We start from the raw sequence: 25888 nt of genomic DNA on the forward strand, positions 1-25888 counted from the left end.
CTGTAAGCATTTTTAGAGCATAATTGATCTTCCCAGATACTTAATGAATAGTGGACTTCTAGACTCATACCAACTGAGGACCTGATAAAATATTGAATCTGAATCCACATTCTGTGAATGAAACTGGGAAGTTCCTAAACTCTGCATTTTCTAGACTAACTTTTCCTGAATTATCTCACGGCATAGGAATCGTCTGTTACCAATTGACTGCAGAAGCACTTACAATGCAATAATAATTTGAGCCCGGTGGCTAACTGAGGCTAATTCTTAAGAGGGAGTGTGCTTTAAAAGGGTGTAGTCTCTTTTGTTCAGTGTTGCTCACTCTTAATCCATTTGCACTAGGGAAACCACAATTACCATAAATGTAAAGTGTAGAAGTATATTTTTAATGTAGTTTAGTCTAAAAAATATTCATGGTCTACTACCTTCTCTTTCTCCATCTGTAACTATTTTATACATCCTACACTGCATTTGAAAGTTAGAAGTTCTTATATACTTTATTAATGAAAATAGAAATGTAGATGTCTAAGAAAGGATTTCTTTACATTTTATCTTTTGTCTGTTTTATGACACAACTAATAATATTAAAGATTTTCCCAATTTTGCCATTTCTTTTAACTGAAATTCACTAAGAGGTTTGCAGAATTTATTTATTTATTTATTTATTTATTTAAAAAATTCTTTTTGTTTATTTACTTTTTTGGCAGAGAGAGAGAGAGAGAGAGAGAGAGTGAGCATGAGTGGGGGAGGGGCAGAGAGAGAGGGAGACACAGAATCCGAATCCGAAGCAGGCTCCAGGCTCCGAGCTGTCAGTACAGAGCCTGACGCGGGGCTTGAACTCACGAACTGTGAGATCATGACCTGAGCTGAAGTCGGACGCTCAACCCACTGAGCCACCCAGGCGCCCTGAGGTTTGCAGAATTTAGACATCTGAATTGTATGCTGAGATCATAGAGCACCTAACATCCAATTCTAGAAATTATGATTGTGAAAAAAAACTTCTTGTCTTACAGCCTTGAATTTTCTGTTTTTCACTAATTTACTACTCAAATCAGTAAGCCAGATCTATGGACTTAATGGGTAAAAGATCTTGATTTGATTATATCCAAGGTCAATGGTGCAACCTTGGGCACATCCTTTTTCTCTTAGTTTTCTCATCTGGAAATGGAGGACTAAGTGAGATAATGTATATGAAAGGGTTTCATCAACTCTAATACAATATTTTAATACTTTTAAGAAAATACTCTAAATTATAAAATGTGAAGGAAAAAAAAGTAAAACCTAAACAACTAATAACCTTAAGAGCTCTGTTTTTCATGGTCTTTAGTATCAGGGACCTAGAAAATGAATTTAACAAGGCTTCCTGTTCTTTTTGGTAAAAGCAAGGTTACATTCAATCAAACTTTCTCAGGTTGGTCTGGACACTTATAAGGTGTGCAGCTCAGAGGAATTATTCCACGTTGACTTACAGTGTTTTTTCTTTATCACCTGTGAAATAAACATGTTTTTATTGTGCTTCCTTTTGTTTTAGCCATGCAGAGTGCTTTGATCACGTTGAAAATCTTTGAGTTCTCTCTCTTTTTGTGCCATTGTTTATTGCCCTGTTGACATGGAATACCTTTTTCTCATTCCATTTTTACTGATACATTCCTATACCTCTTTCAAGACTCATTTCAAATGTCATGTTTCTGGAAAGATCTCCCTGCCCCTTCTGCTCTGAGTTGGTTAGTTATGACCCCTTTGTGCCCCACTAGACAGTGAGCTTATTGTAGCCCTGTCACTTTTCACTTTTCTTTGGGCAAATCCTGATCTAGTGCATGGTACATAATGGGCACTGAGTACAACTAGTTGCATCGATCATCCTACCCTCTTTTTGTCTTTTTCATGTCTTGTCTCTTTTTCTTACCCCTGGTCTTTTCAACTCTTATTATTTTGTAATGTTTTTGTCAAGCATGTTATTTTTAAACTTATAAACTTGGGTATTATCTATTAAATTTTTTTTTTTACCATTACTCCTGTCTTTAATTTTGTGTCACAGAATTTAAAAACCCTGATACATTGTTCTGATACACGAGATGTATACAATTATTTCATTTAAGAAAGACTAGAATTGTAGAATGTTCTACATTCCATTTTTTAAGTAGCATGACTCAACTATTCCATCAAGGCGTGTTCATTTTCTAGTATCTGTTTTCAGTACGATAGGTAAATAGGGCATTTTCCAGGCTTTCCATGAGCCAATGTAAGTTGCAGCCTGCTTCTCCTCTGTGACTTGGTTCACCCTATGATTGTCTTCCTAGACTTAGGTTCTCTTTCTCTTTCTCACTCTCTCTCTATAATATATAATGTATGATATACTATATAAACTTATATTTAGGTATTTAAATTATACATATATAAGAATATATAACATTTTACAACATCAGAGAAATTAGAACAATGCAAAACCTAAATATTCCTCTCAAGCCCAGAAAATAGAAAGTCACCAGAAATTATTCCCTGATTCCACTTCCTGGGCCGGCCCCTTATTGTGTCTTCAGGTGTTCATGGTGTGAATCTATATACCTTCCTCTCCAGTAAGATCAATATCCATCCTCCTCCCTTGACCAGAATAGTCCACGGGATAGAGTGGTATAGCAACACACGCTCTAGAAGTCAAATCATTTGGTGTAAAATAACAAACACTGCCAGGGCTTAAGCAAAGCATACCATACTCGTGCTTTCTTTTTCAGAATAGTAGTAAAAAAGCAACAGTTAGCCTAACAGTCTAAGGTAAGCTGAAGTAACTCTGAGGTTTTCACTGCGCCTGAGACCTCTGACCTGTTTTAGGAGGCACGCAGTGCGCCCATGCACATCTTTGAAGTATGGGCAGAAAGTGTCAGAAACATTTTAGTTCCAATTCATATAGGGCAACTTTTACTAAAAGACAGCATGGTTTACAAAATGTTTCTCTATCCACGCAGGGGAACATTGTTTTGTTTGATCACGCAGAGCAGTTTCTGCTTTCCATTCCCATCTTTCGAATTATCCTCCAGTGTGTAAGAAATAGCAGCGGTTCATAACCACCCTTGTAAAGACCAGCAGTCTAATTCCTCATCTTCACCTTAGACCCATGAAGCAACAGAGGACCACTGAGATGACAGTCCGGTCAATTAACCTTAGATAACGACAAATTCTTAGAGGTGCTTCATGAAATACTATACAGGATCTGATCAAGAGATACTTATTTTTGTTATATCCAAAACAAGGTGCAGGAACCTTGGTGAATGGCTTTTATTTTCAGTTCAATAACACATACATTAGAAATGGTTCCTTGGGGAGCGTGGGTGGCTCAGTCCACTAAGCATCCGACTCTGGTTCAGATCATGATCTCACGGTTTGTGGGTTCGAGCCCCATATCGGGCTCTGTGCTGACAGTGTAGAGCCTGGAGCCTGCTTCGAATTCTGTATCTCCCTCTCTCTCTGCCCTTCCCCCACTTGCACTCTGTCTCTCTCTCTCTCTCTCTTAAAAAATAAATAAACATTAAAAAAGTTTAAAAAAAATTATTCCTTTGACTATGTGTCACATTTTCTATAGAATTGACAACATTTACATTGCAATCTAGCCAACAAATCAATTTATAAAACTCTAGGTGACTTTTATGGATGTTGTTTCAGAAAATACCAATAGTTTCTCAGGGAATATTAGCATTTCAAAGGATTAACAAGGCAAAACTATTTTGTACTGTCATCAGATTCAGTTACAAATCTAAAAAAGGCTAAAAACTAAAAATATAACAATCTTCTTATCTCAAAGAAGCAGCTCCATTGAAAAGAGTTTTAATTATTAACTTGTTTGGTTTACTTCAAATGCACCAGTATCCTTATAGTTCCAAATATGTGCTAATATATTAAAAGAGCATATATATCATGAAAAAAATGCAATGGCTTAGCAGTTCTGAAAAGAGCTCGACATCATGATCAGACAAATGATTCAGATTAAAATGATAACGTCATATTTATCAAAATAGGATTTTTAACAAAATGTCAATATTCAATCCTGGCTAGGATGTTTATTGTTTGTGTTCACGTGAGTGAGAATGTGCATCAGTGCTCTGCTTTGGGGATGTAGGTTGGCTTTATATACCAAGAGCCATTAAATCTCGTTATTTTTTGACCTAGAATGTCTATGTGTAGGACTCTATCTCAAGAAATGATCCTAAATCCAGAAAAGGCTTTAGCTTTCAGGATGGTTTTTGTAATAAGAAAAAAAATTTGGAGCACCTTAAATTCTCAATCTTAGAGAGTGGTTAAAGCAATTGTAATGTGATTATTTGAAGGGATTTAATACAGTCATTGACATATCTATATAGGACTTGTCACAATATGGGACAAATGTTTGTTTTATAAAATTATTAAAGGGAAAATGTATTCTACAAAGTTAAAGCACAATGTAACAATGTTTAAAATTCTATACACAGAAACTGGATTGGAAGATATGCAAAGGAAGATTACATTTAGATCATAGGTGAAGGTCTCCTCCCTAATTCTCTATCTTAACAAAGTTTAGGTAGTGATTATACATATTCTTATCCATAAAAATCAACATTTAATAACATTATTTTTAATATTTAAGGTAAATAATTGACAGTAAGATTCCGTGTATTATACAAAAAAACCCAAAAACCCACAACACATTTTCAAACATTTGACTTTGAAGACCAACAAAAAAAAAAAAATAAAAATTGGAGGAGATTTCAGGAAGTGAATAAAAGTCTAAAATATTCATTATGTTCATTTCACCAAGATTTTAACCCTAACTACATCATATGAAGTACTTTAATTTTCAAAATGTGTAATAGATTTTAAGCTCCATGAGGGCAGAGGTCATGTTTTCTTCAGCTTTCTATCATAAGCATCATGGGTAGTGCTGAGAGTACAGAAGCTGTTAATAAATGATTTGATGCATAATAGGTATTATTGAAATGACAATAAAGAAAAGGTCAGTTTGGTGGAAATGTTCTGATTTGCCTGCTTATCTACAATATTTCTTGTTCTGTCAATAGCCCACTTGTTTTGGGCAAGGGCCTTTCCACCACTTTTTGCCTATGTGGTCTGGCTTGACCCTTGACGTTCAACTCATGGATTTAACCAGTGGAACTGTGTTTTGCTCAAACTATTGGAAGCAAGACACGCTTTTTTAACTATGAATTACTAAACTGATAGAAAATAATCTTAGAGCTTCTGGTGGCCATCTTTGGCTCCACTTTAAGGAAATTGAATGACAATAAAACCAACACAAAGAAAGAGCTAAGAGATGGACACCGATAGCTTGGTGAGATCCTTTGATCATTTGGTTTGAGCTCTGCCCGAATCCAAGCTATCCCTGGACTTTCCAATTACATGACCTAACAAATCCCTTGTCCACAACTATTTTGTTTTGTTTTGTTTCTCTTAAGCCAGTTTGGGTTACGTGTGAGTGCTGAATAGAGTTCTAAATTAAACAGAGACTTGATGCTGACATTTCTTATCATAGGTTTGCCAACAGTTTTGAGAATAATGAGAAGTAGTCATTTTTAATGAAAATTGATCCATATTCTATGCCAGCAGCCTGAAGAAATCATTGCCAATAGTTATCAGTACTTATGAATTACTTCTAATTTTCAAGAACCTTTTACCCAGATAAAAGTTTCTGAATCCAAAGGAATTTAAGGGGCTTTCTACTGCAGTACATTGAACTCATGAACCCAATGTGTTCTCTATAGCCACGACTTCTTTTTCCTTTGTTCATACACTTCTACCCTCCCATTTTAAGATCACATACCCTCATTTACCCCTGTTTTTCTGTCATCTTTGGTCATGTATATTTAACACAAAGTGCCTTGTTATGGGCTCATCAGTGTCTTTTAAAAGAAAATTGGGTCCTCTGACAGAGATAATAATTCTATCAATAAGTGGTTATTCTGAAGCTTTGAATTTATTCATAAACAACACTTTCCAGAAGCTGGCTGTGCATAAACACTTCTTATGAAATTTGTCACTGTATTTCCATGAGACACAATCTTGAAAATTTAATAGAAGACATATTTTCTCAACATGCCTTCCATAAGTTAAAAATTGAAGACTTATAAGGGCCATGTGAGTCCTTAGATTTAAACTTTTCTCTGTAGGATCATAAATCTGTGGTAGAAAACAGATTATGCAATGCTTACATATTTAATTTTTTTCTTCTATAGGACTCTGCATTTAGAATGTAATCATTGTCTATTCTTTTTTTTTTTAAGTTTATTTATTTATTTTGAGAGAGAGAGCACGAGCAGGGAAGGGGCAGAGGGAAGGAGAGATAGTCCCAAGCAGGCTTTGCACTGTCAGAAAAGAGCCCAATGCGGGGCTAGAACTCACGAACCGGAAACCAACAAGAGTCCAACCCTTAACCTAGTGAGCCACCTAGGCGTCCCTCATTGTCTGTTCTTAATTTCTAAGTTTCTAAGACATTTAATATTTGCTGTGGTGCCTCCTTTTACCCTATATTTTGAACTAGAAAGAAAACATTTGTGCTTTCCTCCACAAAGTTGTGCCTTTTAAAAATTTTAATAAGATGCCTGTCTTCCTTTTTCTTTTTTTTTCTGTATATGGTGCTTATCTTTTAGCAGAGGTGAGACCCCCATATTGGACCCTTAAATATTTGTTCCATGAATACATCTGTTTGTATATCTTTAGATAGCTTTTACATAAGAGACCTTGTATTTGCAATAAGTTTGTGTTTGTTTTACTTGAAGTGCAGTCTCTTTAACTTTTTATTGCATACATAGGCAATTATATGGTGTAAAATATTAGTGCTTGCTATGAGCCAAACACTGTTCAAAGTGCTTTCTGTGTATAATCACATTTATCCTCATAATAATCTATAGATTAGCAGCTATTATTATCCCCATTTTATAGATGAAGAGTCTGAGGTGCAGAAGAGTTAAGTAACTCGCCTAATGGTATATTGCTAGTAAGTAGTAAAGACAGGGGTTGAACCCAGGCATTCTAGCTGCAGAGTCTAAACTCCTAATCTGCAAAATCTGAGCTTTTAACCACTGTTCTATGCTATCAGTCATTCAGTTATGCTGGTAATTTAGGCATAGATTAAAACAAAATACAACAAACACACACATAAAAATGAAAATAAAATAGAGCTCTTTCTAAAAAATATATATTATAAATATGTTTAAGTATACATGCATTTAAATATACACTTAGATAATCATGCCCAAACATACACAGAAAGAATTACCTTTGGATCTACACATATACTTTTTTATTCCTATTTCTATATTTCTATTCTTTTCTCCCAAAGTATCAAATATTAACATATCCAATTAAAGTGATTTTATTTTCCCAGAGCCAAATTCCAATGCAGACACAAAATATATGTATCAGTAGCTATACCTTTGGCAATATATACTACAAGATATCTCTCAGTTCTTCTTCCATGGTCTTTTCTTTCCCAAATATTCCCAGCCTCCAATTTCAAAGAAGGGGTTATATTATTATTCCCACGTTTATATGCAAGAAGGAATTGCTCCCACTGTGAAATAATGAAAAGAAAATCTTTCATACTTTCTTTCTCATCATCACGGGTATTGGGTTGTGCCTTTACTTTTCAGTTGAACATGAGGTAGAAATGTCAGTAGCAGGAGCAAGGGGAGTAATTTCACTTATAAGAATTTATAACATAAATGCATTACATAGATGCAAACAAGCATTTCCCGTGACTATAGGATGGCTGTCAAAAAAAGAGGCCAGGAGAGCACCTGGTGGCTCAGTCGGTTAAGCATCTGACTTCAGCTCAGGTCATGATCTCATGGTTCCTGCGTTCGTGCCCCATGTCAGGCTCTGTGCTCACAGCTGAGCCTGGAGCCTGCTTTAGATTCTGTACCTCCATCTCTCTCCGCCCCTCCCCTGTTCACGCTCTGTGTCTTTCTCTCTCAAAAATAAACAAACATTAAAAAAAAATAAATAAAAAGAAGAGGTCAGGTGCCCACAGTATTCCAGAATAATGGGCTGCCATTAAGAAGCATAGATTACAACTGCTTCTGAATACATTTTACTAGTTCCAACCTGACTTATTGTTGAACAAGGCCGAACTCTTACTTGCCTGATCATCACTTTCTGTTCCTTTTCAACATATGTATATATACTTAACATCGAAATAGCAGGAGAGAGTGAAAAAGCGGCCTTTTGGAGGCAGTCAGGCTTGGGTTCCAATGTTGACTTCTTCTTCATTGGGTCAGTGGGCAAAGGATGATCACATACTTTTTCATGGTTTTATCAACTGAAAGGAGCCCTCACTGGGCTGTTTGAGAGGATTCACTGAAATGCCTGCCACATCCTGATTTTTAGCAGTGGCTCAGGAAGTATGAATTTTAATTCCTTCTCTATACCCTATATTAAACAATTACCATTTGAAAATATTTACCTTCCTTTCCTAACTTCCGTCACTGCTGATGGGTGCAGTCAATACTGAACTCACTGAGTTGTGATAGGAGAAATGATGCTGTGGTTCTCCTTGCAAGGGTTATTCGTTTTCAAAAGACTATACTCGATGGGGGTGCCTTGGTGGTTCCGTGGGTTAAGCAATCTGACTCTTGATTTCGGCTCAGGTCACAATCTGACGGTTCGCGAGTTTGAGCCCCATGTTGGGTTCTGCACTGAAGACGCAGAGCCTGCTTGGGATTTTCTCTCTGCCTCTCTCTCTCAAAACGAATAAAGTTAAAAAGAAAAAAGAAAAACAAACAAACAAACAAAAACTAACCTCAGTGGAATATAGTACTTTTGGGCTAGAATACCTTGCATGTAATGTGTAAGTAATTCGGATGAATGGAGTGATTTTAAAGAGAGTTGGTCCCAGATCGTAGTTGCTCTCAAATAGTGATAGTCAAGGAAGAAAATAGATTGCCTTGCGATGAGTAACCAAAAAAGAATGCAATAAAAAAATTATCTGCCAGCTATTTCCTTATTCTCTAACTTTTATGAGGTCTGTGTACACTCTGCTAAATTCTTGGTGACACCTCGAAGACCAAACCACAGTGGTCAGACGATGACGGGGGGTAAACACAGAGAAGTTGCTGCTGTGACCGGAGCGCCAGGTCTCCTGCAGAACTGTGGTGCTGTCTGAGGCAGACAACACCTAAACGCTGAGATAGGGAGATAAGTTCTGATGGCTGTGATTACACATGCATATGTTTCCTGATTCGCCAAAACGGCAGCTGAGGAGGCATCACTTCCATGTATGGAGTTTGTGCACCATTTGTGTTTGTACCTAGGGGCAAGACAGGTTAATAAGGCCAAGAAGAAGGAGGGGAGGACGTGGGAGTGGGTAATAACCGGGGAGCATCAACCTGGGGGGAAAAGGAGGAGGTTTGAAGATGGAGGGTGTTCCCTCTTGCTTCTGCCTATGTGTCAAGTGGCAGGAGAAATTTTGAAAGCTGTGAGGAGGAGCTAGTGACCGGGCTTTGGGGTGTTTTGTACCCCACCCTCCCCATTTGTAGGAAAACCTCTTTACATTCAGAAGTAATTGAATTGGAAGGAGGAAGACTGACCTGGGAATAGGAGGAAAGCAATTCTCCCGCGGCTCCATCTCCTGTCTCTTATCACTGGCCTCCTGACTCTCTTCCAAACCAAGCTTGGCTGCATCAAGGTGGCAGCAGAAACACCCCGCACAATTGCCAGCCATTGGGAATCTGCTTAAGCCACCCTGTGCATCCCAAGCTGCCCTATTATCCAGCCACCATCCCTGACCATTGGGACCACTTCTGATGGCTGTGGCCTCTGCTGCCCCAGGGAGCATCTTCCATAAGCAGCTCCTTTTCTGTCTCCTGGTGAGTAACAACCAAAGGATCAAGGAATTCATGCATGTTACTACGCGCTTCCTCCCTCTAGTTTGGGCTTGAAAGGGAGCAGGGGTGGCAGTGGAAGGCCCAGAAGATAGACTGAGAAAACAAAAACAGATCTGAGAAAAACCCAAGCAAGAGCTGAGATACATGTGACCCGGGATAGCAGGTGTTTTGTTTATTCTTCGCATGCCCACTGCCAGCATGTTGAAGTTTTTCAAGGGAATCCCAGTTCAATCTTGCTGTGGTGTTTTCCTAAGGAGCACTGGAATGAATTCATTCCTTGGGCATTTGTCCCAGAAGGTTCTGAGGTTTTCTCTCACTACCAGTCATTAAATGCGCTGTAGTTGTTTGTCACGCTTAGTTCCACTGAGCTGCAAGAGGAGGAGAAGGAAGTCTGGGTGGGGATGTGTATTATCCAGGACTTTCATTTTACCCACCCGAAGCTAAGAGAAGTGCAGAACTCCCAGTTCAAGCAAAGGGTTTAACTTGAGAAAAACAATAAAGAAAAATGTGACAGCCATTGAAAACAATCCATGACCTTGGCTTCCACTTGGGTTTTCATAGCTTCATAAGTGTGTACTCAGGTGCTATTTGGCGGGGATGAGGGAGAGGAGACTTGTCCCATATCTCCATCTGGAATTTCTGAGCTGTGCATTTTCTTTCTTTCTCTCTCTCTCCATTTTAGTTTCAGAATTTAAAGATTTTACTGTATGGGGATAAACATTTTCTCCATATAAATATATGATGCAGGGTTGATGGTCAGATTCTCATTCTGTAACTGCCTGGGGGAGACAATAACAACAATGTCAGAGACCACCTTGAGTTAGCAGTAGGTAAAATGTGGTGAAAGATTTTTGAGGGACTCGTCCAGTTTTCTTTTGCTTCTGGTCTCTTCTGTGTCCAGTATCCTTTGGATCATCCCTTGCCCATCCATCCCTAACCTCCATAATAATTAAAAGGTGTCTGACCCCAGCTCCCTGTAAATCATTAAGCTGTTAATTTAAGTTGAAGACTGGAGTAGTACTTCTGGTGACCTCCATTGGCTTTGCCTACAGAGGCAGAAGCAAACAAGTGGGGATCGTAGGGCAGGTAGGAAAGAAGACAGTTGTGGGAGTAGGGATGTGGCTATATCCTATGAGAATAATGTGTGTGTATATATAGGCTAGACGTGTATACATATAAATACATACCTATACAGATACAGATGTGTGCACATATATATATATATATTGTCAATTACAAAATAGTCTTTCTACATCATATATTGAGATCGTTACTAATAGAATTCTTTATGTTCTGAAAGTTCTTGAGATATAAATGTAGTTTATTCCTTGGCATTAGGGATGAGTATATTAAAAAGTCAAATAAATAAGAATGTCTTATGTTTAAATACCTACCATGTGCTAGACACTGAGTTTGTAACAGAGAACAAGGCAGGTGTGTTTTTTCCCCTTAAGTAACTTGCAAGCTCTTGGAAGAGAGGCCTGGAAACAGAAAGATCATTAGATGACTATATGATCAGCCTGCTGCTACATTCCAGGAAGGAAAATGTGTGAAGTTGTAAAAACATTACAGGGAAGCTAAAAAAAAAAAAAATTAATATAATTAATTAATTAATTAAACTGAATACAAATGTAACTTTTTAAATTCCAGTGTTTGGTATTATTTGCCTAACAGTGTTTTTGTAAAACTACAAACTATTTAAATAGGCTGATGCAGTATATCCAAGTATGGATGATAATGCCCTCTTTCTCTCCCAAATAATAGGTCCCATAACTAGAAATATGTCTTCAGAAAAAAAATCATAATAAAATTGACCTGTTTCTGGGAAATCTAGCCCTGCTCTATCTTGTATTTAAACAATCAAAAAGCAGTCTCCTGGTAAACAGGAGAGAAGGCAAATAAATACAGAATGAGAAGAGAAAGAAGCAAACTATATTTTGAACCTGACGATACTTTTAAACTAATAACTTTTTTCCCCCAAGTGCTCCGGTTTTTTTCCTTTGACTATCTAGCTGTTTAAAACAATAGTTGTGTCTTGAATTTAATTACAGATCTTTACCCTGTTGAAGGCTACTCTGTATATTTTGAATTATATTTCTTTTTAGACTAGTTTTTTGGTTTGAGATCATTTAAACTTTGATGTTTATGCCAAGCCAGTCCCAGGAGCCACCTGAGATGAGTGAATATTTGTGGGTGGTGTTCTTTACAAGGTTAAAAAAAATCCTCCAATGGTTTCTAGCCTTAATCAACTATAATCTCAAATTGTGTGGGGTTGTGGAAATAATTTGTGTATAAATATTGGATCATTAAATTCTCAAGTTAAGTGCTTTCTTCACGCTAAGAAATCACAGTAACATTTATAATTGGCCTTACAGATGATAACCTTTATATAAAATCAATGGTTTGTAAGCCATTTCTTACAAATGACACAATATGATTTGGGTTCTAAGAACTACTGTTCACTCTAATTTTTCATTGATACTGAATGACTATGGTGCCCCTAAAGCCATTTCCTTTGCTCTTCCCTTTTAAAATGAATATGAAAAATGCTGAAGGACTAGAAGATAAATTTGTTTCTGAAATTGACACGATTTTTATCAATAAGACGAAACTGTAACGTGAAAGTTTGTGATCAAATATAATTCCTGATTTTTTTTCTTTTTTCTTTTTTGAGGTTTTAATATTATCTTGCGATGCTTGTCGGAAAATTTCTCTTCAAGTTCCTTCTCATCTTCAGGCTGAAACACTTGTAGGCAAAGGTGAGAAACAGTATTAAAACAGTATTATAGTTTTCACTGCTATATCGAGCTTCAGGGTGCTCTAGTAAACTTCGGGATAAAGCCATGTAGTAGCTACTTGGCATTAAAATTCGACATAAAATGAAAGATGGACTACTCTGTTTTGGTAGTGGTTAGAAACAATTAAAGTACCAAGTTAGTTGTATACTTTTCTTGCCAGAGAGTTAGCAAACATCAAAGCTCTAAATTGGTTTAGTTCAAATGAATAAAGGCACCAAATCCAGAAGCATATCTTAATCCGTATCAGCTAATCCGCTGCCAAAATTCCAAAGCCAGTTGTTCTTTAATTGATTAGATATAAAACAAATGTGTCAAAATTTAAATGCCCCCACATCATATTTGTGCTTAAGGTTGGTTATAATGAACAAATATTCACCAAGAATTTGTGATCTGTGATCTATGACACAGAATAGCTTGTGAAAGTCAAAACTGCAACAAATCTTACTCTCAGAGCCGTCCCTAAAGCGTAGGTTGGTTGGTCCGAGTCCAAGGCTCACATTCCTTCCATCAAGGTTTTTCATTGGCCTTAAGTTTACATCTTCAATACAGAAGTGGTATCCTTTCCAAGACAGACATCGTTTGCCCAGTGCTTTGAAGTTTTAAATTAATCCACTGCCTTATACCTTCTAAAAACACTTAGAAAGATAAACAATCTATATTTTATAGACATATAGCAAATATGCTAAATATGTTAAATATGAATCTGTAAAGGAAATATTTTGATAACAACCACAATATATACTAAGTATTACTTAAGTATAGACTAGTTTTCTTACTTTTTGCAAGATAGTTTTAACTACCAAATATTACTGCAAACCATCTCCAAATTTACTGATATCATACAGTTATACTACATATAAAATAATAAATTTGTGTGTATATATATATCTGTTATATATATACACACAAATTTATATATATATGTGTATATGTATACATATACACACACATATATATATATGTACAAACCCATAAATAAGAGTTCAAGTGGAAACAGTAAATCCAGGGACACTAAGAAAATATTTTATATCTATTCACAAATTAATTTATGATGAAAATACTAGAAACCATGACTCCATTTATTTAATTATTTAATTTCCATGGCCCCTAAATTTTATAATAGTAGGTACTCAATAAATTCCAAGGGTAACCTCCCTCTTGCTGCTTCTCAAGCACTCACAGTTGCCAGTCCTGTAAAACTTGTTCTATTCCTGTTTTATTTTACAAATTACTGTGAATTTCTTCCCTGCAGTGAATCCAAAAGAATGCTTCCAGTCAGCCAGCCTAATCCTATCAAGTGATCCCGACTTCAGAATTCTAGAAGATGGCTCCATCTACACAACACGTGACCTCATTTTGTCTTCTGCAAGGAAAAGCTTTTACATTTCTCTTTCAGATGACCAGAGACAGGAACAGAAAGAGATAGAAATTGTACTGGATGTGAGAGGAAAGAAGGTATATAGGTCAAGACTTAAGTGTAATACTCTGCTTTATGAGAACTCTTCATTTCATAGATTTCCTTCCACGTTAAAATCATTGTTCCTGAATGCTCGCTTGTTTGTTTATTCTACTTCTAATTAACTTATGTAAAGACTAGACAGTTTTAAGGCGTGGGAGAGCTATTTGCAAAATGGTGTAAGAACGAACAGCTCTGGGGCCAGGGAGCAAACTCAGAATATCATAGGTTTCAGATAGTGGTTTGAGGTGTGGCTAAAAGCACAACCAACCTGAAGAACAGGCAGGGGTGGGTCTAAAACTCAGTGGAAATGGATTCAGGTTGGAGGTGTGGCACTCTACCCTGAGTGGCTTTCTCCCAAGTGACTATGGGTTTCAGTCTCTTTAAAGAGATTCTCTAAAGCTTACTGCCAATTTAATAGACAATTCCACCGGGTCTGTTTCCTCAGAGAATGGAGTATAGCCAGTCCACAAGATTGGTTTGAATGTTCTGGCTCTAGGCTCATTTTCCTGAAGTGAGTAGTAGTGATCAAGGAGTGGGAAGGGAGAGGTTACTGAAATTCACGTAGGTCTCACTTTAACCAAATTCTGCCCAATGAATCGGTTTTATGAAATAATTTATTAATAAGTGATTTGATTTATGGGAGACCCCCTCTAGTTAAATTCCTTTGGATTATAAGAATTCTTCACCAAATTTAGAATATGCTTACATATTAATATGCATTACATATATTACAAATTTAGGAAAAGGCTTGTAAAACATTATTTCTTATTAGAGAGTTTTCACATTACATAAAATAAAATATACTTGAACAAATGCTGACCTCTGTCTCTGTATAGTTATACAAATGCTTTGCACCATAGTTAGTATTTTAAAAAATGTCGGTTGTACCCCTCCTAATGGAATAAAACTAATTTTTAGCTTTTGTTAACAGATTACCTATTTTTAGGGGGTATATACTCCTCAAGATGGCATCTTTCATCAATGCCTTACAAAGTTCTGGTTGATTAACTCATTAAATCAGGTGAAACTGGTTCCTACGTGTGTGTATGAATCTTAGTAATACAAAACAGAAATGGTGAGGGTATTACCTGTGATCTTGTTATGTACAACTCTTACTTATTTTCCTCATGTAATGTACATGTGAAAATCACAGTTCCTGATGACAGGCAGTATTGTATTTCTTCATGTCTCATCGCACGCAGGTTCCCAAGAAGAGACACACAAAAGACCCAGTTCTCAAGCGCAGCAAGAGGCGATGGGCCCCTATTCCCTGTTCACTGATGGAGAACTCCTTAGGTCCATTTCCGCAACATGTTCAGCAGGTACATTTTATCTCATTTGACTTTGTAGAGTGGAGGTGTTTTGCTTGTTTATTTTTAAAACTTTCCATTTGAATTGAATCAAGACTTTAAGCTGTTTGTACTAATAAGGATCATCTATTCACCAGAACTAGAAAAGAATCAGTGTGTTTTGTCACTTTCCTCCAGAAATCATATTTAACATTTAGAGACAAGTTTCAGGTACTGAGTTGTTGATGCTCTTGGGTCTATATCCAGGTTCTCCTGAATAGTCTACCAGAATTTAGCATTCTTGGACAGAGGACATGCCTAGAAGATTTTGCATAATTCAACTGTCCCTTTCATTAATACTTATCCAGGGTGCCTAGCTGGCTCAGTGGGTAGGCTATGTGACTCTTGATCTTGGGGTTGTGAGTTCAAGCCCCACGTTGTGTGTAGAGATTACTTAAAAATAAAGTCTTTAAATAAATAAATAAATAAATAAATAAATAAATAAAGTTATCCGCACAGAAAAGACCAGTATTTTTGTTTACCAAAAAGGTGGCATCACTGTCAGATAGCTGGAGTGTAAAAATAGGTCAGGTTTGAAATTATGAATTAATTGTGGGAAGAAAGTTGCATTATTTCTGTTTTTTTTTAATCAGAAAGGTTTCCATTCCAAATAACTCAACCCACTGAAATTGTTACTATACTTTATATAGTAATAATAATTAAGTGAATAGGAATTGTAAAGGTATAGCTCCAAGATTTCCCATAAATATGCAGATCACTCAAAAGAATTTGGAATCCAATAGATGATTGCGTTTGTGGCTTTGCACATTGCAGAAGATGAATAAGAATTTAGAAAAATATGGGAGGTGATGAGAAAATAAGTAAGGGAAAGAAAGAGTAGGCGAATAGGAAAGAGAGAAAGTGCTAAAAATGGAAACATCACCCCATATTAGGTCGAAGATGTTTATCATCGCGTATTTGTTCTTTTCCTAAATTGTCACTTATTGTTATAGGTCCAATCTGATGCTGCACAGAACTACACCATCTTTTATTCCATAAGTGGACCAGGCGTGGACAAAGAGCCCTTCAATTTGTTCTACATAGATAAGGACACAGGAGATATCTTTTGTACACGAAGCATAGACCGTGAGCAATATGAACAGTTTCCGGTAAGATTATTGGATTGTTTATTCAGAATTACCTTTCAAATAACCATATTAATATTTTCAGTGCTGCTTATTTGCATATTAGAAGAATCAATTATTTGACTTAATATTTAAATATTATCAATATATAATATAAACTTCAAATTTCTATTAGTACCATTGATAAAGAAAGATAATGAATATCATAAGAGAAGAAAGGGGAGAAAATGTAATGATGGGGTACCTGGGTGGCTCAGGATGTTAAGTGTTAGACTTTTGATTTCTGCTCAGGTCATGATCTCACGGTGAGTTTGAGCGTGGAGCCTGTTTGAGATTCTCTCTCTCTCCCTCTCTCTGCCCCGCCCCTGCTTGCTCACGCTTTCTCTCTCTCTCTCTCTCTCTCTGTCTGTCTCTCTTTCTCTAAATAAATAAATAAACTTAAAAATTTTTAATGTAATGACAGAACTTTAAATGAAAGGCTTTGATCTATAGAATCTTGGGACAATAGTAAATTTTGTTGAGCTTGAATTTCCCTATAATAACATCGTTCAACTAGTCTCAACTCGACTGTACATTATAAATCACATGAGAACTTTCTAAAAACTACTGATGCTCAGGTCATTTCCCAGAAATTCTGATTTAATTGTTCTGGGATGGGGCGCAGGCAATTAAAAATTTGAAGTCACCCACTGTAATTCTAAACGTATCCTAAGATTGACATTCACTGCTTTAACTTCTTGAATAATATTGTGCTTCTTCTCTTCTCTCTGACTATCCTCCAGCCATGAAAACCTTTGATATTTATTTTCCTTCTTTGGTAATCCAGAATAAGTTTACCAATTCCTCCTAGTCTATCTAATTTGACCCAAAGGAAAATTTTAGCTCTTCTGAGAATTAAATATATTTTTTTTCTCTTTCAAACTTCACATATTTCCTTATGTTCGGATGTCTAATGTGACATACAGGAGAAATTCAGAGTGAGTTTCAGGGAGATGATGAATTAAATTGTTTAAGCATTAGGATATGTGAATTATGAGTATAATGAAAGAACTCTTTGATAAAGGAGTACATAAAAGGGAAAATTATCTCATACTTGGGCAGTCCAGACAGTAACATCTTAGATATCTGTAACGTAAGTAGGAAATGGTAACCGCATAAAGGCAGCCGTGAAAAAAGTTAATGATTGGGGGGGGGGGGGGGTGGACACCCTATCCTAAGGATGTCAAAGCACCGTATAAGGTGGTGAAATTTTTAGAACAATACTAATGGCCCACTTTAGGGATTTCATAATTAAATTAAATGATTGGATCAGAATGACATATTTTCTTTATAATTTTATGCTCCACCCCAATTCTCTGAATAAACATATTTATTCATAATAATATAAAATCATTACTTTAAAAACTAGCTTACATATGGGTGCCTGGCTCCTCATTCAGTGGAGCGTGCCATTCTTGACCTAGGGGTTGTGAGTTTGAGCCCCGCATTGGGTGTAGAGATTAGTTAAAAAGAAAATCTTAAAAAAATAGCTTGCATGGACTCTTACAGGAAAGGTGTGTTAAGCATTATTGCAAACATTTTGATCTATCTAGAAAACAAATAAATAACTGATAAATATATAGATACAGATGTGTGTATGTGTGTGCATGGGTGTAAACATGTAAATTCTCTGCCCCTTTTATAGCTTCTTCACAAGAAGAAAAGATCTAACATTAGTAGTCTCTCTTGAGGAGAAAAAAAAGGTGCATACTCTGTATGCTACAACATACATTTCATTTCTTATTCTGCTGATAACATTCTGCCTTTGAATTTTGGAATTTGGAGGTCTTCAGCTGCTTCCCACTGGATCATTGCCAGTAAAAAGGAGGAGAGAATAGTTTAACTTTAAAAATAAGTTACATTGGGATGCCTCGCTGGCTCAAGTTGGTAGAGCATGTGACTCTTGATCTCAGGGCTATGAGTTTGAGCCCCACACTGGGTGCAGAGATTACTTATAAAAAAGTTACTTTGCTATTTTTTAACATCTTTTAAAGGACAAAGGAATAAAATAGTTTGGAGTTCATGCTTAAAGTGGCTTTTAGCTAATTTTTATTTCAGAATTACCAATATTTCTCTAGTTCCAATTAACATAGGATTGAATTGATATTAAGAAATATCACTTGCAAATTAGTAAGATTCATAAAAGAAAGTATAACAAACAGATGTAAACATGATGCAAGTTCTGAAATCACTTGAGGCAATATAGAATGGAAGCCTTCTTTACCAACATAAAGGTGCAAATTAAAATAACATGTCTTTGCGGCACCTGGGTGGCTCAGTCAGTTGAGCATCCGACTTTGGCTAAGGTCATGATCTCATGGTTCTTGAGTTCCAGCCCCACGTCAGGCTCTGTGCTGACAGCTCAGAGCCTGTACCCTGCTTCGGATTCTATGTCTCTTTCTCTCTCTGACCCTCCCCAGCTCACACTCTGTGTCTCCCTCTCTCTCAAAAATAAACAAACATTAAATAATAATAATAATAATAATAATAATAATATGTCTTTGCTTTCCTATCAAATCAATTTCACTCATTGCTTTACATTGGAAAGCTTATTTCTCTGGAAATTAGTAGATCTTCAGTATCTGCCACTTTTTCTTTTAGCTTTGGACAGGTCACAACCTTCAAGAATCTGTTTCATTCTGTATTTTATGGGCTTCTAATAGTTCTCTTACCTACCTCAGAGCTGTTGCCATCATTAAACACCATAATATTGGTGATTTCAGTATATAAACTGTAAAGCTCTTTAAAAACAATTCTAGTGGCAGATCGAACAATACACATGCTATAGGATTTTGCCTTCAAAGTAGGATTTTGATGGGATTTCCCAACTTTTTGCATTTATATAACCTATATATAAATGTTATGTGTTGACCAGTTATTATTACTTGAAATAATTCAATTTTATTGATTATTGAGAACAAGTAACCATGAGTCTAATTCAATACATATCCTTTTGGTGCTCCTGTTCTCTCACTTGCCACCTGTTATCATGTTTAATCTTGGCTTGTAAATATTTTTCTGGATGAGTCGCACCATTATTGCAGTTTGAGGAGTTTGTCTTAAACCATTAAATTCATCTTATCTTTCAGGGATGTGTATAAGACCATTTTTTCCAAGTTTTTCAAAAAATAAGAAGAGGATTTTCTTCAATAATTCCAAGTTATATATGAAAGAAAGCAGTTATAAACACTTTTCTCTTTGAGTGTTGAGGATAATCTGTATCTTTTGTAAATACATAGGGGAAAATTGGGTTTCAGTGTAATCCCTTACCTATCCAACCAGAGCCTTATTATCTTGCAACATGTGTTTCTTTTCTAGACTCATAGGTCTACCCATTGTCTTCATATGTATGTTGCAAATCACATTCTGTACCCACTCAGCTTTGGTGGCACTGCTCTCTCCATAACTCTGCTCAGTCAGCATTAGATATCTTTCATTACAAGGTCAAACTCAAGTCCCCACTTCTGTTGGCAACTATTTGCATCTTCTCAAAGATAAAGAAAATTTCAGCAAATTGCAGTGCAATTTGCTAAAAGAAATGAGATTCTCCAAGCTACAGAAGAATTCAAGGGAGAAACAATATATCAAAAACACACCTGAAATGTAAATAATACTCTTCTAATTCAGCTAAAAATGTGACTGATTTTAAAGTATAATATTCTATATTATACTTCTTTTAAACAATATTCATATACTTGAATATATATGATTATTGCTTTCAGTATAAAATAATGGGAACTAAACTGTAAAACCATTACTGTTATTGAGTTTTTGGAACTGTTGCTTTAATGACTAAATAAGAAAGTATATAAATAATTTCTTTATTATTGGAGTATAAATGGATTCCCCACGGGAGCAAGGCTTTGCTTTAAAGTTTAGCTATATTCCTAATCTGGATCGTCCTCTCTACAATAATGATTTCAGTTTTGATTTATTTTGGAGATACTTAACTCATCACTGGTAACAAAATAAAACCAGGTACCCAAAATAGTACCTGGGATTCTGTCTCGCTTTCTCTCTGCCCCTCCCCTGCTCATGTGTGTGGGCTCTCTTTGTCTTTCAAAATAAATAGATTAACAAAATCTTTTAAGGATTTAAAAAGAGATAATGGATGCCAGAGACACAGAAATGCCATAATCCCTAGAGCTTGGCAACTAATCAGGCTATTGAAAGACAGGGAGGAGTTAAATACCTGGAATTTTAATCCTGGTTCATTTTGGAAGATGGTCACAGCAGGACAATCAGGAAGAATTGATTGTTCTGAAGAACTGAATTAATACAGAATTTACCTTGGGCACATTTAGTTGGTACTGTCGGTGAGAAAATCTATTTAGTTCAATGACTATTTATTGAACAATTGTTATGCATAAAGCATATAAGAGGTAGAAAGAAATAAATTGATGGTGTTTACAAGGAAAACACATTAAATCCCAGCTTTGGGGTCAAGATATATTATTATGAGATTGAGTTTGAAATATGTGTATGATTTTATTGGCACTTTTAATACATAACAAATATATATTTATGATAGAAAAATGAGAAAGTACAGATAAGTAGAGAAAAGAATTCATAATTGGATCACTGAAGATAGTTGATACCTATGTATACATCTCTGCAAATCTGTAAATAAATGGAATCCTGTTTTTTGTAGTCTTAAAAAAAATACTTGTCATTAGCATAAGTGGGGGAAATTTGTGTGCTCTAACAAGCAGAGGGCATGTGATTAATTCAGAGAGCAGAGTAGCCTCATTCTGGGGTGCATGGTACCTGGTGGGAGAATGTGAACACTACAAGAGTATCAAAGCCATAAGGTCATTGTCTGCGCTGGTGTGTTTTCCATCGCTTAAGTTCTTAGTTACATATTCTTTTGTGGAGGACTTTTTAAACATCATGTCTTTCCCCATCCGCTAGGCCTAATTTTGTGTATCATTTGTCATTTGAGAAGGAGCTGATGGTGTTTGTCTACCTTTCAGCTGTATGCCTATGCAACCACTGCAGACGGCTACGCGCCAGAGTACCCGCTCCCCTTGCTATTCAAAGTTGAAGATGATAACGATAATGCTCCATATTTTGAAAACAAAGTGACTATCTTTAGTGTGCCTGAAAATTGTCGAACTGGTAAGTTCCCTTCTTAGAAAAACACTAGATTTTTGCTTTGATTCAGTTCCTCAGTCATGCTTGAAACACAAGTATGCGAAACATTTAAAAATGCTTGAATGTCAGGGGTGCCTGGCTGGCTTAGTTGGAAGAGTCTGCGACTCTTGATCTCAGGGTTGTGAGTTTGAGCCCCATGTGGGGTGTAGAGATTACTTAAATAAATAAATATTTTTTCTTAAAATGCTTGAATGTCAAGGGTATTCTACATGAAACTTTGTAGTCTTACAAGATCATATACTCTTCAGAGGCAAACCTTTTTGCCCTCATTTCTTCGATGCTTATATAGAAGGCAGCTGAATCCGCTATGAATATGAACGTGTGACAGACAAATGCTGTTTATGTTTTATGATTTGACCATGTACATAGGTGTCACAGATGCCTTTATAAAGCAATAAATAATTTGAATCTTTACAAAGTTTCAATAAATTTTCAAGGACCCAGAAATAGATCATCTCATGGAAATGTTTATCTGACTTATAAAAATAAATATATTGCTTTAGTTGGCAAATTTTTCAGACAAATTAAAAAAGCTAAACTGGCTTAATGCTCTTAGGCAGCCAAGACTGTGACCTAGGCACATCAATGGGCATAGGACTATGAGGTTTATTTTAAAAAGAAAAAAGTTACAAGAGGGGTACCTGTGTGGCTCAGTTGGTTAAGCATCCAACTCTTGATCTCGGCTCAGGCCATGGTCTCACGGTTCATGAGATTGAGCCCTGTCATCAGGCTCTGTGCTATTTACTAATTCTATTAGCTTAGAATTCTATTAGCTATTAAATATATTAGCTTAGAATTCTCTCTCTCCTTCTCTCTCTGCCCCTCCCACACATGCACGCTGTCTCACTCTCTCTCAAAATAAATAAACTTTCAAAAAAAGTAAAAAGTTGCAAGAAATGCCTCATCCATTCTATTGTCATTATGTATGCATGCATGTTTAATATTGTTCTTTCACAGTTAGTAGTTTGGTAAAGCAACATTTCTAATACACTGATTTCTGGGCCGTAAAGCTTGTCCAAATGATATTCAGACTGCTACACAGTGTATTAATAGTTACCTGCATTACTTGAATATTAACAATTCAGCACATTTATTAAAATATCAAAGTGTAAAATCTTTCTTATCATATTCAAAGCTGTGCTATTCCTCTAATTAACATTATCAAGTTCAGCTATAAAAGAAGATATACAGAGAAGGTCCCATCCAAAAATGGTCCATGAACTGGGGTGGTGGGTAGGGGGGAAGAATTTGAGAACCGCTGCTACCAAGGGTGGGGTGGATATTCTCATATGTGTGGAATATAAACCGTGTGATTCATAGTACCCACATAAGTGAAGTTTCCAAGTAAGGGGAGCTTGGAATTTGGGAGAGCTTTAGCCACTCCACTAACCTGTAAAATCAATCCACTTGTGGTTTTAGGGAGAATATACTACAACCATACCTTGTTTGTAATTCAATTATATTGCTCTTTTAAATTATTGATGATATTGCATTTATCTAAACAGGAACTTCAGTGGGACAAGTGACTGCCATAGACCACGATGAACCTGACACTCTACATACTCGTCTGAAATATAAAATCTTACAGCAAATCCCAGATCATCCAAAGCATTTCTCCATACATCCAGATACAGGTGTCATCACCACAACTACACCTTTACTGGATAGAGAAGTAATGAGCTGATTAATTAATTTTACAATCACTAAGCTATATTTAAACTGATAATGAACTCCCAGAGAAGTTACAATAAGGCATCCTACAGCCACCTCTCCCAGCTGGCTTCTATACAGGCTGTCCTTAGGGCTTCTCTGATACTTTCTTTGTCTCTACAGAGATTCAGGGAAGGTACAAGATATTAGACAAGTTCTCACTTAAAATCATTGACCTAATTTGATGTGAATGATAAAATAGCTTTACATTTTGAAATGTTAGGTTAGGTACATCAGTTTTCTATTGTACTGACTAGCCAATCTCTTGTTCTATATTTATATTTAAGGTGGCCTTTTAAAAAAACAAAATAAAATAAAATAAAATAAAATAAAATAAAAGGAGTGTAAAATAATCAGATCCTAAGCAATGGCTATGAGAATTATAAGTTATAGGAAATATAAGTGTTTGTCAATGTACCTTTTTCTTTTCTTTTCTTTTCTTTTTCAGAAATGTGATACATACCAGTTAATAATGGAAGTGCGAGACATGGGGGGGCAACCTTTTGGTTTATTTAATACAGGAACAATTACAATTTCACTTGAGGATGAAAATGACAATTCACCATATTTTACTGAAACATCTGTGAGTACATCTTTGTATTTGTTTACCAAGGTTCACTTACTTTTTCAAAAACACACATCTGGAATTTGGTAGCTCTGTGAGACTACACATTTTTGGTTTTAAGAGCTACTGCTTACAGATGACATATAAACAAAAAAAGATTTTCTGTAACAATAATTGAAGGACCAGGCATTTCTAAATGCTAGGGAAAAAACTATTCTCTTGGCTGTCTAATAATGGCCTCTTAACCCTTGATGCTTGCTGTTCATGTATTCATCATTTTCTTGGATGCCAAAGTCTGTTAGTGATGCCTTGGATTTAAATTCCTTTTATAGAGTACAGGAGAAGTGGCCCTCTCTCTGGTATCTTTCTCACTTTAACTTCCTAAGATGTTAAAAAGAGACTAGCTTTGTGTTTTCTGCTCTGCTGGGAGATCAGTAAGTACAGTGTGCACCTCCCCCCCCCCCCCCACCGTCATCTATATGCAGAGTCTTCCAACATCACACAGGAGCAAACTTTCCCTTAAGAAATACACAATACAAGAAATATATACAGGATGATACTTCCAGGAAATGGTTTTTCTTTCTTGAACTTTTAGTGAGTAATCTTCATTTTTTCATTAATCTATACCAGAGAACGAGTTAAAGAAGAGAGAACCCCTAGTGATAGGTGCATTCATACGCTGTTTTATATGGATCCCTACAACTTTTAAGGGCATGTTTATCCCATATTTTATTTGAGAAAATGAAAAATCAGTTAAATAACTTGCTCATGATCTCATACGTGTAGACCATGTAAGAGAAAAAACTGGGATTAGAATTAAGATCTGTTATACTCCAAAGGTATCAGGCTATCATCCCTCTATGAATTCATCTTACATCTCTAGAGGATTCTGATTTACTACTTTCTTTAGTCTTTTAATTAATATAATATGCTTCTGTAAACATTTATTCTTTGGAGGAAGAGGAAAAAATGTGATTTAATTTCTCAAAAAAGGAAAAACTTTTTCCTTAAAATGTTTGCTAGTGAATCAAAAGTAAATTAAAAACAAAAATTGGCATAGTAACAAATCATCCAGTAATAATAAGAAATCAATGTAGGTTATAATTATCTACAAATATTGAAGGTTTAATATGTTCATATAAAAGGGGCCAGAGACTGTAAATATTGAGGGGATTCAGAATAGAGACAAATCTGAGGGCTTGAATGATTTAGAGAAGTTTAGAAGTTAAGACATGAATTAGTCTTTGAAGAATGAGTAAGATTTGAAAAGTCAGTTTAGTGAGAAGTACACTATACATGAAATTTGTAAATTCTTTCCAATATATGATTGCATGTTCTCATATCACTTTGTTTAATTTTTCTTTAAATGTAAGTTTTAGAGTAGAAAATCATGTTAATGCTATGAATTTGTAATAACAAGGGACAATTGTTTTAGTATTTTACAGAAGTAGAAGAAAACAGAATTGATGTTGAGATTTTACGAATGGCGGTACATGATCAGGACTTACCAAACACTCCTCACTCAAAGGCTATATATAAGATCCTACAGGGAAATGAAAATGGAAACTTCAAAATTAGCACAGACCCCAATACAAATGAAGCAGTCTTGTGTGTTGTCAAGGTAAACAAGAACAAAAAAACGATCAAGCAATATTTTAAAAAATACTAACTTAACACTTGGGCATTGCTATCTACATATCTATATCTATATCTTATGTACTATATATCTCTATATGTATTTGACTGTATGTATGTGAATAGAGCCAATGCTGAAATGATTTCTATTGGTTTACATAAATGTTTTGTTATGATGATTTTGTTATGATGATGATGATGATGATGATGATGATGATTTTATCCTCATCT

The 25888-nt window shown here is 35.8% G+C and overlaps 1 protein-coding gene across 4 annotated transcripts in view; it reads left to right on the plus strand.

The window, feature by feature from the left end:
* Nucleotides 1–25888, plus strand: part of DSC1 (desmocollin 1) — a 352925-nt gene that overhangs the window by 313034 nt on the left and 14003 nt on the right. For 2 of the 4 annotated variants that reach the window (XM_058692437.1, XM_058692439.1), the window contains exons 1-9: nt 9419–9845; nt 12538–12622; nt 13914–14116; nt 15323–15442; nt 16423–16578; nt 21567–21711; nt 23253–23419; nt 23906–24040; nt 25458–25643. In XM_058692437.1, the coding sequence (XP_058548420.1) occupies nt 9783–9845; nt 12538–12622; nt 13914–14116; nt 15323–15442; nt 16423–16578; nt 21567–21711; nt 23253–23419; nt 23906–24040; nt 25458–25643 (1260 nt within the window). In that variant the 5' untranslated portion in view covers nt 9419–9782. Of the gene's footprint in view, nt 1–9418; nt 9846–12537; nt 12623–13913; nt 14117–15322; nt 15443–16422; nt 16579–21566; nt 21712–23252; nt 23420–23905; nt 24041–25457; nt 25644–25888 lie in introns of those variants that run through there. The other 2 variants (XM_058692436.1, XM_058692438.1) reach the window with 1 other exon arrangement.

Source organism: Neofelis nebulosa, chromosome 11 (genome assembly GCF_028018385.1).
Source record: "Neofelis nebulosa isolate mNeoNeb1 chromosome 11, mNeoNeb1.pri, whole genome shotgun sequence".
Taxonomy (NCBI): Eukaryota; Metazoa; Chordata; class Mammalia; order Carnivora; family Felidae; genus Neofelis; species Neofelis nebulosa.